The following is a 16942-nucleotide window of genomic DNA, read 5'->3' as shown; positions in this document are numbered from 1 at the left end:
AACAGCCAGATGCATGTCTCGCTCCGGAGCGAGACATGCATCTGGCTGTTGTCAGGTTACATGCTCTCTACCATCTCCAAGGAACTCAGAGGGGAGCAGACGAAGCCACAGTGGGGGCTGTAGGCTTTGCTTTGAGCAGCCGGTCTGGAGCGCAGCGGGGCGGAGCGGGGGTTGCTGACGGAGTCGGGGTTAGCATGACATGTTGCTGTTAGCATAAAACGTGTTGCACAATGCTTGCACACTGTTGCACTTTTATCCACAACTTTCTTTCCGCCGTCATCGTAGGTCACTCTAAATGCAAAGCGCTCCCATACAGCAGACCTATAAAGTGCTGCTGGCGCGTCTTCCAACTCCTGTTCTTTCCCACTCGCCAGTCCGACACAATAGGGGGTTTTCAGTGACGTCACTGGCCAGCTCCCGGTCCGCCATCTTGGGTGGCATATTATCGTATATTAAATATATCATGTCGCGAATAGATAAGTACGCCAGCACGCTAGAGCCACCAGATCATGGAACATATCTGAGGAAATGTTCCGTGATCGACCATATGGACCCCTATGCCCTCCACGGTGCCTTGTTTAGCACTAATCCAGATGATTGGCCAAATGTAGAGCACGGTAACATAGTTCATTACCTGGTGTTCAGTGAAAACCCTCTGCACACTCTGGAGGAAATGAGAGCGTACAAGGGTCTAGAGGCTCACAACCAGTTCACATCTGGTTGGGTACGAGATGTCGAAGTGATGTACATGAAGGAAATCGCCATCATACGTGAACGGGTGAGTTTTAATAATGTGGTAAAAATGTAAACAATCCGACGCAGGGCTCGCTATGCTAGGTGGCTAACGGCCGGCGGTGCGCGAACAGTTCCAAAGCTACAAGTCCTTGGAGTCTCATGTGCAGTTTACGAATGGATGGGTTCAGGAGCTGCAGCTCATAAAGCCAGCAAACAGTGCTAACCGTTAGTGCTAACAACCACTCAGGCATGTAATGTACTTTTAACTAGCTGCTATGTGTTTCAAAGGTTTGGTTAGTAACGTTAACTGCCAAACCTCCCTAAACCCTCCGGGTTTCTCACATATTTGAGCCTTTTCCCGCTGGTTGAAATCAAGTTAAGGTGAAATTAATCAAATTAAAACACGGCAGAGAGAGGGAGTCCAGTACGCGGTGGTCATAGGCAGTAGTCTGAGTAGCGGCGGCGGAGACGGTCAACATTGCGGCCACGGAAAGTAATACGTCATGACGCCCAAGCCCTATTATTAATATATTCTTACATGTTTTAAATGCTTGACCGTTAATTACCTGTGACAAAGTGAGCACTGCAGACTCTGGCGTGTTCCAGCTTAACACCGTCCAAATCGGACCTGGATATCCGTGTCAGCCATAGGTGACGGCGTTGTTCAGATAGCTGTTTTGTTTTTTCACATTGATTCACGATTACGGCTGGTATGCGATAGAAAGAGCGTTGATCTCCACCTCCACGGGCCGTGCAACCAACAATTACACACGATTTCACCATTTTTCACTGTCAATACTGCCTAAGGCTGCCACCCAATATGGCGGACGCGCTGAGTAGTCACGTGAGCGCGACGTCACATGAAAACCCCCTATTCTCCACAACTGATTTTTTTCTGCTACACCCAGCTAAGCTGCTACGCTTCTTCTTCTTCTTTTTTACTACTGGCGGTTGGCTTTGGTCGCAGTACCGCCACCTTCTGCTCTGGAGTGTAATCGCTTCCTCTATGAGAAAAAGGAGCAGCGCATGAACCGAACGAAACACACGCGAACCGAACCGAGACAGTCGAACCGAACGATTCTGACGGTTTTCATAAATCGTCCCATCCCTAATATATATATATATATATATATATATATATATATATATATATATATATAGTAAGTTGAAGTTTTATTAATACTTTTGAAATGCATTCCAGTCAGAATTTGATCTAGTTTGACTTTCTGTTGCTTCTTCTGTTCAGACAGCGTAGAAGATGAGCTGGAGCTCTCTGCAGTCCGTCATCGCCCTGAGGGCCTGGAGCAGCTCGAGGCACAGACACGGTTCTCTAGGAAGGAGCTACAAATCCTCTACCGTGGCTTCAAGAACGTAAGAGACACACCTACTGTGGAGCTAGCTTATATATTATGTATAATGTCTTTAGTGGCTCTTCAAGCATTCATCTCTTTCATAGTATCTAAAAGTTGCCTGGCTTGATTTTTTTGTTGTTATTGATTATTCTTTCACTAGTTCCACTGCAGAGATTTATGGAAGGGGTTTATCCTTCAGTTTCTTTTGCTGTATTCTTTGTATTTTCTATCCAATGTGATGGAAGAAATCCCTCTTTCCTTACCGGAGTATTTTCAAAAATTCCGCCTCTTTGTTCACGGTACTCACTGATAGTTAAGCAGTGTTAAATTACTGTATTTATTAGCTATTAGCTAGATCAGTGATTCAGGATCACTGCAGTCTCTAGAATACTGAGATGTGTTTGAATGACTTTTGATGATTTATAGGTCTGGATGAGTTTGGAAGTGATGTTTTTCCCTATCTTATTACTTTTAGTTTTTGCATTCATTTACGCTTGAATAACTTAAGAATTGATTTCTCTTGCCACAACATGCTTATTTGTTCAGTTTCTGGCTGAAAAACCTGCAGATGTGTACACCATTATTAAAGAATGTGTACAAAGGACATTTTTCAATATTTTGTGGGCCTCAAGACCCACTTAGATCCATGTACAGTTGATTTGAAGATTTGGTGATGTTAACACAGAGAATGGCAGCCTACTGAATAGTGCGTCCATCTAAAGCACAGTATATTCACTCTGTTTGGATGGGGCTTCTTTTGCGTTACTTACTACATTAGGCCGGCGTGGCATGGAGATGTTCTGTTTGTGGTTTCTCTGAGATGATTTGGAGGCCACTGTTGCTTTAATGCTATCCTTCTGTTCTGCATTGCTGACTCTGCTGTCTTTCATCTTCCTCTTGACGATACTCTATAGATTCTTCATGGGGCTTAGATAAGGTTGGCTCCAGTGGAGCTGCGGGGTGATACAATGGTCAATTAACCAGGTGTCGTTTATGGTTTTGTAGAAATGATATAGGGATTTCCATAAAGCTGGTCAGCAAGGAAGCATTATAAGGAAGATTAAGTATCCTGATGAATCAGTAGATGGATCCACTGACTTTGGACTTGCTAAAACATAGTGGATCGCCTCTTATAGATGATGTGGCCCTCGTGGAAACTTTACATGGACCTCAAGCGAGCTGGATCCTGTGTCTCTTCACTCTTCCTCCGGACTCTAAGACTTTGATTACTTTCTTAAGTGTAAAAACTTACCGATAGCAGAAAAGATGTCCTTTTTTCTTTTTAGCTCAGGGATGGATGTTATGTTTCAGTTCAGCAGTTTTCGGACAGAGTGAATACGACTTTTTTTGGTTGTATCTTAGATATGCTGCAGCGAAGGCCGAAAAAAAATGAATCATCCAGCATTTGTATAATGTAATTATCTATTAAACTCAGTTTAGTGTCTTATCAGCGTTAAATACCTGATATTTACATTTTGATAAACCAAATTTTTGAAGATACTTCTGTTTTATGAGAGATACCTTTATGCCCTCCTTTCTCCCCTGGCACGTACGGTCTTTGGGTTTAATATTGTGAGACGTCAAACTAAAACAGCAGGAAAAGACAGGTTAGAGTTTCTTCATAAGAGATGTTTTAATTTGAGTTTTTTTTTTTTCTCTTTTCCAAAGTTGGAGTAATATTTTTGAGACTACAAAGTAACGGCACACTAGGCTTCAAAGAAAAAAAAGAATAGGTTTTCCCAGACTAAGAGGAGATCAGATCTTGAAATGGATGTGCCATTTTCTCGTCCCACTCTTAAACCTCAATCACAGGCTGAGCAGAATACCCCAATGGCGATGACTAAGCCTTTCTTCATCAAATACATTTTCTTTTGTTCATTTTCTTGTATTTGAACACGATAGAGAAAATAAGCTATCTACTGATGCTCTCCTTGTTAAGATTTCTTTGATATTTATCACTGTTACATAATTACATTTTGTCAATAAAGTCTAATTTTTAAAATAAATAAGATGGGACTCTCACTACTGCTGGTAATTATAATTTTTTTAAATCACGTTCTTTTTGAATTGTCAGAGACAAATAACACTTCTTCGTCTTGTTCCAGCGTCATTGCTGGAGTGAAGGAGAGCTTTTAAGGGCAGCAGACTAATAGAAGCTGGCTGGCTTCCCATGATGAGATGTTTGGCCCCTTTGTCCTTGTTGTCCAGAGTTTCGAGGCGAATCGAATGCCTCAGATGCAGGCGGGAGACGGAGGTGGTTTATTTTGACAGGTGACTTTATTAAGCAGCCGCTTGGAGCACAGGTGGTTCAAACATACCGAAACAGAAACAAAACAAGTTGTCTGAATCAGGTAATTTTCTAAATGAATCTCTCTCACTGAAAGAAACAAGAAAATATTGTCCACACATTTTAAGCTCCAAAATATGTAGTCTGAGGTCACCAGTTCAATTGTTAGATGATGAACACTTTATGTGTATTGTATTATTCCCAATGACTCCATATCACTCAATGTAGCGTCTCTTTGCTGTCCATCTTCAGTGTAAAACTAATCCTTGGGGCCAGTTGCACATGTCTAATAACAGTGTCAGTAAGATATGAGCTAAGCTAATTAAGTCAAATATATACTGTTGTGTTCCTTCTTCTGGGGCGACTTGAAAGCATACAATTAAACATTTATAAATATTTTATAATTTAATTTTATATAATATAATTTAATATAATTAAATTATATTATAATTATATTTTTATATAATATAATTTATTTTTATCTCTCTGCGTTGATAAAGGGTCTACCCCACCAGTAGGCCACCAACAACACTGTGGTAATAAATATGGCTGCTGAAAATTTAAAACTGATGATTAATGTTGTCAGTGTTGGTCAGTAAAGCATTATTGACTTTCAGTTTACCAAAAATGTTGGTCGCTAAGAGCCAACGATTTCAGAGGAAGTAGCTGACCCTGTCCTGTTTCAACGGCAAACATTAGTATGGTAATGGTGCTGACAGCTGTAATTTAAGGTGCAGATTAAAGTGAGGTTAAACTACATGGTCAAGCATCCCTTCATTTTATGAATATTCATTTAGGTGACATTTGACTTTTAGTAAAGTAAGTCTTAAACTGCTGCAAACATAATGTCTAAAATACAATTTCCTGTCGTTTTTTAGTCATTAAAATATCTCTTGAAATAACATATGCAATAAAGGGCCTAAATGTAAGGTAAACTTTCAGCCACAAATTTTTTTCTAAGATGCAAGTATGATAACAAGACGTATAAAGTTATTCATTCGTAATATTATCAAGTTTTAACCTTATGCCTGGTTATTCCTGCTCCAGATAATTTTCTTCTTTTTACAATGCATTGTCTTTTTTTATGGTGGTTTAAAATAAAAATAAACTAAGCTAAATTAAAGCAGTCTAAATGCTAAAATGTCTGTAATTATGCAAGTTTAAAATGGGAGATTTCAAAAAGATTAAAAACCCCTTCTTCACCATGACTTGCAGAGCTTCATCTTGCTTTTTCTTCTTTGTCTGCAATCTCATACCTATAACAAGTGAACTCCTGATCTCATATGGCATTCCCTGAAGCATTCCCAAGTCGTTCTGAAGACCACCATGCTCTCAAAGGGGACTGCTTTTTCTCTTCACAGTCTTCTCCTAGTGGCTCATCATGGAAGGCTCATACAACCTGCAGTCCAAGACAGAACCTTTCTTCATTCGATATCCATTCCACCACCAATTTCAGCCCTGGGAGGATGCATCCCTGTTCTCATTCATCTGCTTATGCATATTAAAAAAGTAAATTTCAGTACCAATGTTTCCCAATCACGTCTGAGCACCAAAGACTTCAAAATAAATCAATAAAACTCTTCTAACTGCCCCTTTAATAATGTCCATTACTTCTAGAAAGGAAGATAAATCTTTTATTTTCAGATAGGGCCAGGTAGCTAATATGATGATCAAAAACAAACATCTAAGCAGAAAGAGAATATGTCTCTAAGGTTCTTTATAGTAGAATGAACCCTTGTAAATAAATAACCTGTTATAACTTTTGTCCATTATTGTCCAGCAAACATCTTTTAGGTTTTATAAAATCGTTTTTCAGACCCAAAGAAAATATTCAATCTTACTTGGTTTCATGTTTACCTGACTTCTCTCTCGCCCAAAAACTCCCCTTTTTTAAAGGTGGGTTTGGTGTGAATTAGTGACAAAGGAGAATCTCAGGGGGAATTATGCAGCAAACCTTTCATCCTCGATGGTTCTAAAGACGTTTGTTTAAAGCAGAACTATTTGTTTTCTTGATTTTCTTTTCTTTGTTTTTTTTTTTGCCAAAATGTAGCGCCATAGTTGGTCTTTAACAGTAAGAATTTTCATATTTTGTTGTTTTAGATCGTATTTCCTATGATTTCTACATAAAATACCATCAGCTCTCCTTTTTAGTTGGTAACTCTCTAATGAGTTGTCATATATTTTAGTTATGCATGAAGCAGTTGCTGAACAGGAAAGCTCTTTCAGTGACAGACTGCTGCACCCTAAATGCACCAGGGAGCGTTATCATAGATCCTTCCTTTTAGCAGCTGGAAGACTTTATAACCATCACTGTTCCCAACAACCTCAATAAGTTGTTACATTGATTCTTATTTTTGCACAGTTTCTGTCTTAGTCAGTTAAATAACATGTTGCTATAATTTTTCTTTTGCACATCTCTCCTGTATATCCATTACTTTAAACAATGTCCACAGCTGTTATTGATTTTTTTATTCTCCAGATACAGAGTATTAATATTGTAAAAACACGTTGTGTAACCACTTCTACTCTAACAATGTCCCCATTTTCTTTTCTATCTAATTTTATGCTATTCCATTTCATTCTATAGATGTTTAACTTTGAAGCAGTCGCATCAACCTGTGAGTTTTTAGAGTTACCTTTGATGTGTGATGTTCTACAGCTTTTTTGGAGATCTTAGTAGTTTTTTTCTTCAGACTCTAGCTAGATTACACTTATTTTGTAGTACCTTTAATGTTCAACATAAATACTGTCCTCACTTCAACATACACTAAGAAATGTCTGCTGTACTGTGGGACTTCTTTTATTGTATGTTGTTTTGAAATAGGAGCTTATTTTTTGGTCAGGAGAGGTATGTTTGCTTGTTCTTTTGACGCTTTTTAGATTTAGTTTGTACACAGATGTCCCTCCAGATGTCCTGGAAACCGCTCTTATCCTCTTCCAAACTTTTGGATATTTACAGACGCTCTATTTTGGTCTCAGTCATTCACAAATCAGGGTTTTCCTGGCAGCATTCTGGCTTCTGGCTTATAATTCTGATCTTTTGCAAACTGCAGTCTGACAGCAGAGCAGCAGCTTTTTCTCCTCTTAGCCATAACAGTGGCTCCAGTGCTGTTCAGTATTCTTTAGTTGTTAATGTGAAACACGATTACCTCCTAATCCTTTTACTTTGGTGAGAATAGATTACTATTTTCCTCCTTCTACTGATCCTTACATTCAAATGGTGGAGTTCCTACAATTGTTTTTTGTTTTGTTTACATTGTCTTCATGTATCTCTGGTCGATCTTCGCTTTACTAATATTGTGAACCCTGTCTTTATTTACCAAAACTGTGTTGATTAAATGTGCTCTTTTTAACTTTACATCCAGATTTGATGCTAATCTCAAGCCTTAATATTATAATAAAAATTATAAAATAAAAAAAGTCAGTCAATATTTTATTTTAATTTTGGAACTATTTCGACTTGTTCCAATTCCGAAATTGATTAACGAGAATCTGTCAAGTGCCCGATCTCCACTTCACATCACACCTTTTTCAAAAAATAATTTGGCAGATGTTAGTGGTGGTGTTTTCACATGAGTGTATTATTTTGGTTTTAATAGTAATTTGGAGAAAAATTGTGAGATATGATGGAGAATAGTTAGGCCTGCCTTTATTCTGGAGGACTGAATATTAACTGTCTTATGAGAAGCACGAAAGCAAACAAAGCTGACAGGGAGAGGACTTACAGAATGTGGTGTATATAAAGTATACAGTAGGTCAGTTAGCCTTTGGCCAAATATGAGATGAGAGCTAATCCCTACAGGATACCACTCCTTTTTTCTGCTTATGTTTTTCCAATGGATAATGTGAAGATTTATTTATAGCTGCAAGGAAACGCACAAGTCAGACACTACTGTGCTTTTCCTTTAAATAAAATAATAGTTATATATAAGAATATACAGAATACATTGCATTTGTTTACCTTACAGCTTATATCTCCTTATTTTAAGTTTTTCTATCAGCAATCTGTGCTCTTTCTGATTTCCAGCTAACTTCTCCATCTTGCTATTTCTTCTTTCCCTGCAACCCTTAGAAAACATGGTTTAGGCTTCTTAAGATCCCAAATGTACCCAGATCAGTGATCTTGTTCTTTCCATTTCAGTTTCCTATTTCATAAATGTTCAGATTTGCAAGAGAGCAAACCTGAGCCTGCAAAAAGTAACTTCCTACACAAGCACTGTGCTGAGCAAGGTCATCAGGAACATCTTTGACTCTTTAAAACGGCAGTAAAAATGTCCTTCTTGAAAGTGTTACATAAATGTCTTTTCAGTGAATGCCACCAGCAGGTGGGTGACTTTAAAAGGCTGTAGATAAGATCACTGCTGAGGGTTTGCTGCTGAATGCCACCAGGCTGAGGTTGGGATGGTCGACACAAAGGGTCACAGTAATGAGAAAGGTTCCAAAAAAAAAAAGCCCTTTCTACTGTCTATATTGGTACTTTAAGAAAAACTCAAACCTGTAATGGATGGAAAATTACCTGTTTTTTTTATTTATATTTTAGGAATGTCCAAGTGGAGTCGTCAATGAAGATACCTTTAAAGACATCTACGCACAGTTTTTTCCACAAGGAGGTATGAAGTGTGTAGCAACTGCTTCAGATATCCTGTGTAACCTTGTTTAATAACAAGTCTATTCGTCTCATCAAGTAAAACCCACTTGAATCTAACCTTCCATCAAAGCAAATGCTTTGAAATTTCGGTTGTTTTTTGTTGTTTATTACATGTGCAGCCTTCGGTTTTTCACTGAAGGCTTTTATCATTAAGCAAATATACTCAACTCAAGGAAATATGAAGAAAACATTAGGAGGCCTTGATTTTTCCCCTCAGAGAAGAAAGGCAGAGCAGTAAACAGATAAGCCTCTCCATACAGGAAACAATGAGAAAACTCTCGTTTCTCTCATCAAAGACTTCTTTTCTTTGAAGCTGAACAGAAAACTACAAAATAAAGTAATATAAAAAAAAAAACTCTGAACCGTTTTCTTTCTTGTAATAGGTTTACTTTTTGATATTAGATGGGCTGAACTGAGGAGAAATCATTTTGAATTTCTTTTCTTTTAGATGCTTCGACGTACGCACATTTCCTGTTCAACGCGTTTGACACGGATCATAACGGGTCTGTGAGCTTCGAGGTGAGCCTGCTGTGATTTATTTTATGTCAGAAAACCTGTTACAGTCTAGTAAAGATTAGGAATAGATTCAAATATACTTTTAAGTTCACATTGAACCAACACTTCTGGAAAAATATGTAAAAATATCCAAAAAAATATATTTTTCTATAGAAATTTAGTCGCATAATATCAACCACAGCCGCCATACTTGCTGTCACCACTGCTGCTGTTTTTTTTTTTTTACCTCTCCTATACAAATATAACCCCACTCAGTCTTCTGTTGAGACCTTTACTTTGCACGACTCTCCTCAGGGACAATCCTTGCAGTATTGGTGCCCTGGGCTAACCTCTCTTTCTTTCCTCACCCAACTCCCTGTTTCAACAGCGTTATCTTAAAACGTTATCTTAAAACAATAAAACAGCCCCCACTTGGCCTTTAATACTTTCAACACACACACACACACACATATATATATATATATATATATATATATATATATATATATATATATATATATATATATATATATATATATATATATATATTTATTTAGAACTGTAGGAAAAAATAAGATGTCACTATGACTGTATTCAAAATTCACTTTTACTTTCACAAGTAAAAGGTCTCTATAGGTGTTATGGTTTCTTCTATGTGACCAACATCTAAAAACATGAACAATCCAAAGTGATCATATAAGTGGCCATTAAAGGAAAGAGGGTAAGTAATGATAAAGCAGAAACATAAAAGAAGTAGAAGGTTAAAAAACTGATATTAAAGGCATGCAAGGAACAATGAGGACTGGGTGACCTGTATGCCCCATTTATATAACAGCTGGTTTGGAGACATTTTTATTTGGCATTTCTTAAAACTTTAAAAGTTTTGATGTAACATATTTTAAATGTCCAGACAAGTAGTATGCTACAGGTTCAGGTGTTTTCAACTATCCTGAACCTTCAGAGGCACATAGAGGCAGTTATAAAGTGGAGCTTTTATCACCTGAAGAACATTTCCAGGATTAAAGGACTAATGTTCAAGCAGGATCTATAAAAACTCATTCATGCATTTATCCTTAGTAGAATTGATTAATGCAACAGTTTCTCCATAGGTTTGCCTAAAAAATTCATCAGATAGCTGCAGCTAATCCAAAATGCTGCTGCCTGTGTTCTCACTAGAACTAAGAAAGTAGAGCACATCAGCACAGTTCTGAAGTCCTTACACTGGCTTCCTGTAGCTCAGCGAATAGACTTTGAAATCCTTTTGTTAGTCAATAAATCACTGAATAGATCAGCACCTGAATACATAACAGATTTATTGTCAGTGATCAACCTCCCAGACCACTCAGGTCTTCTAGTTCCAGCCTACTCTGTACACCCAGAACTAGAACCAAACATGGAGAAGCAGCATTTAGTTCCTATGATCCAATTATCTGGAATCAACTTCTAGATGGTTGTAAAAGTGTTGAAAGCCTGAGTTCTTTTAAGCGAAAGTTAAAATCCTCTTTGTTAATGACTGCCTTTGACTGTTAATGTTTAACTATTAACTAAGGTTTTACTAGTATAAGGTTTTGGTCCAACTGTTTTATTTGTTTTACTACAGTACATGGTTTTATTGGGGGGTTTCGATCTTTACTTGCTTTTACTTTTCTTCTATTTTATCGTTTAATTCTTGTAAAGACCTTTGAATTGCCCTTTTACTGAGTTTTGCTATAAAATTAAATTTGCCTTGCCTATATATTGTTGTAAGACATGTAGCTATAGCCTGACTATATACCTGAGTTGTTTGTTCTCCTGTGTTTCCTGTTTTTAAGTGCCTAGGAGAAATGGACCCGGTGCTAAAATTATTACCCCAGGGAAGCTAAAGATCTTTCATTTTTTACATTTTGGAAAGCTTTTTTTTAATCATTACATATATCGTTTTTTTTATTTCTAAGTTCTATAGCCTTTTACACATGTTTACCTGGGTAATCAGCCAGTTTCTGCAGCAGATATTTGGGTTATGAGCTGCCAGAGGTAGAGAATACAAAAAGATTGCGTAAGCCTAAAGAGTTTTAAAGTTTGATCCATCAAGTGACTATAAAGTCCTTCACAATAACTTCTGAAGAATCAAGTCAAACATGTTTCCTCAATCATTTTTATTCCATCCAACCAAGCAGACTTGTAATGCTGGCTGTTTTTTTATTAATATTTATGAGGGACAGATATTTGCTTATTAGGACAGAGAAGCTGTCATCACGTCCTACTAAAGCCCCCCTCCTGATTTATTCGCGTCCCGTTCTGCAGAAAAACAGCGGTTCCCTGTAGGGTCCCACACAGACTACAAGCTTTCTTATCATTTGAATAATGAGGTATTTTGATTTATTGAGGTTTCACTTTTGCTGTTTCATCCTTCATCTCCAATTAATAACCAACATGCTTTCTGTATGCTAGCAGAAATATGGAGGCTGGTTTTGTTTACCTCTGGAGATTTCAAGTCTGAGAAGTGATGATTATCATTATTTTTTTTCCTGACGTGTGAGAACTTCTTGTTCTGTTACAGGATTTTGTTATGGGCCTTTCAATCCTGCTGCGAGGCACAGTCCAGGAAAAGCTCATTTGGGCTTTCAACCTTTATGACATCAATAAAGATGGATACATCACTAAAGAGGTATGCAATATCTTAACATTAATAACCCATGCCTCTGTCATTGACTTTTTAAGATTCATGTCTCCCATTCTATGCTTCAGTCAGTATAACAACATATAGGGAAACAAAGATTTAAAATAAGTTATGGAATTTGGTCAGCATTTCACAGGTTTTATTTGCCTCGGTAGCAAATATTTTGGACACCATTTGTTATACCTGTCAGGCTCAGAACAAGAGGACCCAGTTTTCGAGGCAGAAAGACAGTTAGGTTTCACAAAGTGTTTAATCAAGACAGAACTGTGGAGAATGGCGTTTGCATCTAAGGCAGGAACCTCTGCCTTAGATGCAAACGCGAAGGAAGGCAGGATAATTCAGAGGGCAAAGACAAGGCCAATGTTGACATACTCAGAAGTCAGAGCAAGGAGATCAGAGATCCAAAGAGGTGCTAAAGGAAAATCCAGGACGGTGTCAGGAAACAGTTCCAGGTTCTGTACGCGGACAGAATCCAGCAGGAGTCCGATGACGGGTCGGGCAAACAGATTAGAACAGGGACAGGCAGGCTCAGAGGTCCAGAGGCAGAACTGGTCCGGATCAGGCAATCAGAAACACAATCAGGTACGCTAGAGAACTCTCATCAAAAGCTTGAATAATCTGACACTGATGACTGGAAGAAGACAGGTTAAATAGAGGCTGAAGCAGGTGCATCAGATGAGCTATAATGAGAACTGAGCGGAGCAAAGCAGGTGAATGAAAAGACTAATCGGGCCAGTCATCATGGCCATGATCATGACAGTACCAGTAGACATGCTAATGCTCATTGTATAGCTCCAATAAGCTTTTAGAGTAAAAGAAAATGTTTTCTTCTCAAAGTCTGAGTCTTCCCAGAAACCTTTTAAAACAGCAAACATTTTGTTTCTAATAGCAAATGGCTTTTAAGGCTGTTATCAGGAACTGACTGTATATTGCAATTAAGTTGTATAGGCCGTGGAAAATAATTTCCTCCCAATGTGCCTCTAAATCCCTTGGAACCAGAAACTGGCCCATGTTTGTTTTTTTTTCGAGAAACTTTGTTTCGTTGACTTGTTTGGATTTTATATGATGCCATCTTCATATTCCTGCTGTGCAAGTCTTCAGTAGAGGCTTATCATTTGGCAAATACTTGCTCTAAACTGAACTTTATTGATGCAAGTTTGTTGGAATAACATAAATCAAAGTGATTTGCAAAAAAAAAAAAAAAAATTAACTTGTAAGGAATAATTAACTCTACCAGGCAACACTCTAAGGAGTTATATTAGCTCTGAAGTTTTAGGACCAAAGTATCTGGCAGATGATTGCTTTATTCTGGCACTAGATGAAAGTTCACTTTTAGGGACCATAATTCACACTTTAGGGATTAAATAAGTTCCTGTTGATTCACTGTTTGTTGATAGATTTCAATCTTATGTAATGTTTCTAATCTTTGAACTGTGTACGAATTATCCAAATTACAACTACTTTTAATTAAAACAGTTTAATTTAGTTGTAAAGGATGGGATTTTAAAGCATATGGCTTTTATCGCCTCAAAAAATTTATATGTATGTCAAAAGCAGTAAAAACAAATTTTAGAAAAAGCAAGTCTTCAGCACCAAGTTGATGATTTATGTGGTGACTGGTCCTGCGAGGAAACAGTAAAAAGCTGTCTGACGTGTTACACCCTTAAAAAATGCGGCCCTAATTAAAATAATTTCCTCAATTTGTGACAAGTGCTTGAATTAATTTTGCATACCTTTATTTATTTTTCAACTTATAAACTTAATAAATTGAGTGGGATCAACTTGATTCAATTACATGTTACCAATCGAAGCAATTAATCTAATTTGGAGCAGCATTTTCTTTTTAGAGCTTAGCAGACCAAACTAAAAGGAGCGCTGCTCAGGAATTTGAAAACTGTATTTGTAATTCTCCAGAGTTTAATGATTGAATAATACTGTAGCTTTCTAACAAAATTATATCAATTAGCCCTTAAAAAGGATGGGCTCAAGGACAATGTGTTGCACAATAATACTGATTATGACTCATTTATTCAGCTCAGACACTGAGGGAAAAAATTCTCCGCTGTAGCAAATTCTTCTGGCTAAAGTTGTACGGAAAGCAGTTTTACAGCAGATGTTGTATACTGACAGAGGACACACACTGTCACTGGGGCCAGCATATTGCCATATATTCACTAAAGTTCTTCCTTTTAGAAAGATATTCTTGTCATTATCCGGTTCGAACTAGAAGCATGATCCGTACCATCAGCTCATTCGTCATAAATAATGTAATTATGGTGCTATAATAAATTATTTCTATCCTTAATTCAACCCATTTGATGCTTTTTACATTTTTTCTGTTAAACTGCTTGTCTGATGTCATCATCGGACATGCTCAGAGTAGTCCGGCAAAATATGATTAAACCATGTTTATCTGCATATTAGTGGTTTTTCTTCTTAGCTTACACCTTATATACTATATTGTTTACAGCAAAAGAAATCATAAATCTTAAAAAGACTAGATTTATGTTTAAATCCAAAGCCCGTAAATAGGATCCAATTTCTGGTACAGATCGGGCACAGAAGTGCGATAAAAAAGAAAGGATTTTAGGCATTTATTTTCTCGGGAAATATGTTAATAACCTTTAACATTATAGTTTAGAACATTTAAAAAATTTTGGGAGTGAAATATGCAATTTAGGTCTTTTTTACAAAATAAATTAGAGGGCGACCCTGATGTATGTCTTGTTGCACATGCACAAATGAGCTGATGGTACGGATCGTGCATCCAGTACAGATTGGGTAGTGACAACTGTGTTGTAAAGAAAACTATCCATATTAATTCAACAGCAACTGTCAGTCACAGTCTGAGACTTTTAACTTTATCTCATTACTCCATGTATAGTAGTGCATTTTCTGTTTCGTGATGAGTTTGTATTAAATGCTTTCTTTGTGTCAGAAAAACACAGGAAAGCTGCTTGTTGTTGCACTAAAATCCAATGAAACTTCATCCAAATTGAATGGCTGAAAAGTTGATTCTCAATATTATGTCCTAACTTTAATGAAATATTGTTGTTTTTTAACATATAACTTTGGGGGTTTTCTGTCTGCTTGTGCATTTCGCAGGAAATGCTGGACATCATGAAGGCCATCTATGACATGATGGGTAAATGTACTTACCCCGTCCTTAAAGAAGAGACGCCTCGTCAGCACGTAGAAGTATTCTTTCAAGCAAGTCTCTGTTTTTTTCTATATTTATAGTTAATGAAATATCCCCCTAGCTTTGTTTCCTATGCTTATATGTTTTATTCTCTCCTCCTGACAGAAGATGGATAAAAATAAAGATGGTGTGGTAACCATAGACGAGTTCATTGACTGTTGCCAAAATGTAAGCCGGATTCCCCGCTCCACTACTTTTCACTATTGTTGTCTTTAACTCACCATTATAAATCCTATTGTCTCCCTTTTTTTTTTATAATCCTCAGGATGAAAACATCATGCGATCGATGCATCTCTTTGAAAATGTTCTCTAACTTTTGGCTGCTTAGCCAACCATTGGAGAGAAGCTTCATCTTTAGCATGGCCCAGTTACTGATTTGGACTCATACTGTCTACAGTGTGCTATGCAGACTTTTGACCATAGATAGATTGTTCATTATCACTCTTGGGCCACAATTAGAAATAGCAGCATGTTGGGAACGCTCTGGAATTTATTTTCTTTTGATAAGATATTAAAATAGGATTAATTAAAATGAATTATTGGATAGGAGGTTAATTCAAATGAAAACACAAAATCAGCCCATTAAGCCTTGTTTTATTTACTGCCAAATGACGTCACTGTGACTCACAACTTTAGACAAATTGAACAATTTGAAGTTCCAGAGTGTTCTAAGTTCTTACCAGACTTAGAAAAGTGTGGTGTGTGATTTTACTCTTTATTTAGAGAGAAAAGACACATATGTTGTACTATTTTGAATTGTACATACTGAAGATTGAACAATGAGAAATTAGTTTTAGATTTTGCTCATGTTTACCTGCCAACTACACAAAACAAGGATTGTATTGATGTCAGAATTGGACCATATCTTAAGCACATGAGTACAGATGAGGAAAAATTTGTTGGCACCTCTGGTAAAGATCTGTCCTAAGCCTTGAAATTGTTTATTTCTTACGCATAATTTTACATTAAAATAAGTGAAATGTAAGCATGTCTATTCCAAGCATGCTCACACTCTTTATATCCTGTTTTTATGCAGGTTCTACCATTTCATTTTCAAAATGCCTGGTTGGTTGTTTTAGAACATAATAGCCATAAAAATGATGCTGTTTAATGCTTTATACTTTTAAAACTATTAACATTTTTTAAAAGAATTTAAATAAATGTTGATAAATGAGTTTTTAATTTATTCTAACATTGGGCTATTTCAATATTACATTTTATATCAGTCAGTAGCTTACTGCTGTACCTGAAGCTGTAGTAAACATGAATTTTTGTCTCAGTTTGTAAAAACATTCCTTTATATTTCCTGGTTGAGCAGCTACACCCATAACGGAACAGAATGTTTGACAGCAAACAACACAAACAACCCTACTTCTTTTTCCCTCCATAACACGCTGTGGTTTCCTACTGAGCACACATGGCCACCAACTCCCAATTGGCTGTACCTTCAGAAATTGTTAGAAAACTAGTTCAGTGCACAACAGACAAATACATCAGCGATATTTTAAAGTGATACTTGTGTCCTCTCTTTCTAATGCTTTTCGGGGAAAAGCCTATTTAGGTCATA

General features: G+C 37.1%; 1 protein-coding gene across 3 annotated transcripts in view; it reads left to right on the top strand.

Annotated features, from left to right (window-relative positions):
• The window catches only part of kcnip4 (Kv channel interacting protein 4), an 82812-nt gene extending 66084 nt beyond the window's left edge, over positions 1 to 16728 (top strand). For all 3 annotated transcript variants that reach the window (XM_038267497.1, XM_038267496.1, XM_038267495.1), the window contains exons 2-8: positions 1982 to 2106; positions 8915 to 8984; positions 9471 to 9541; positions 12057 to 12164; positions 15282 to 15386; positions 15481 to 15543; positions 15641 to 16728. In XM_038267497.1, the coding sequence (XP_038123425.1) occupies positions 1982 to 2106; positions 8915 to 8984; positions 9471 to 9541; positions 12057 to 12164; positions 15282 to 15386; positions 15481 to 15543; positions 15641 to 15688 (590 nt within the window). In that variant the 3' untranslated portion in view covers positions 15689 to 16728. The remainder of the gene's footprint in view (positions 1 to 1981; positions 2107 to 8914; positions 8985 to 9470; positions 9542 to 12056; positions 12165 to 15281; positions 15387 to 15480; positions 15544 to 15640) is intronic.
• Positions 16729 to 16942: the final 214 nt, after the last annotated feature.

Source organism: Cyprinodon tularosa, unplaced genomic scaffold (assembly GCF_016077235.1).
Source record: "Cyprinodon tularosa strain WSP-4 unplaced genomic scaffold, ASM1607723v1 ctg674, whole genome shotgun sequence".
In the NCBI taxonomy this organism is placed as follows: domain Eukaryota; kingdom Metazoa; phylum Chordata; class Actinopteri; order Cyprinodontiformes; family Cyprinodontidae; genus Cyprinodon; species Cyprinodon tularosa.
Note: the sequence above shows the minus strand (reverse complement) of the source record. Positions and strands in the feature narration are given on the sequence as shown.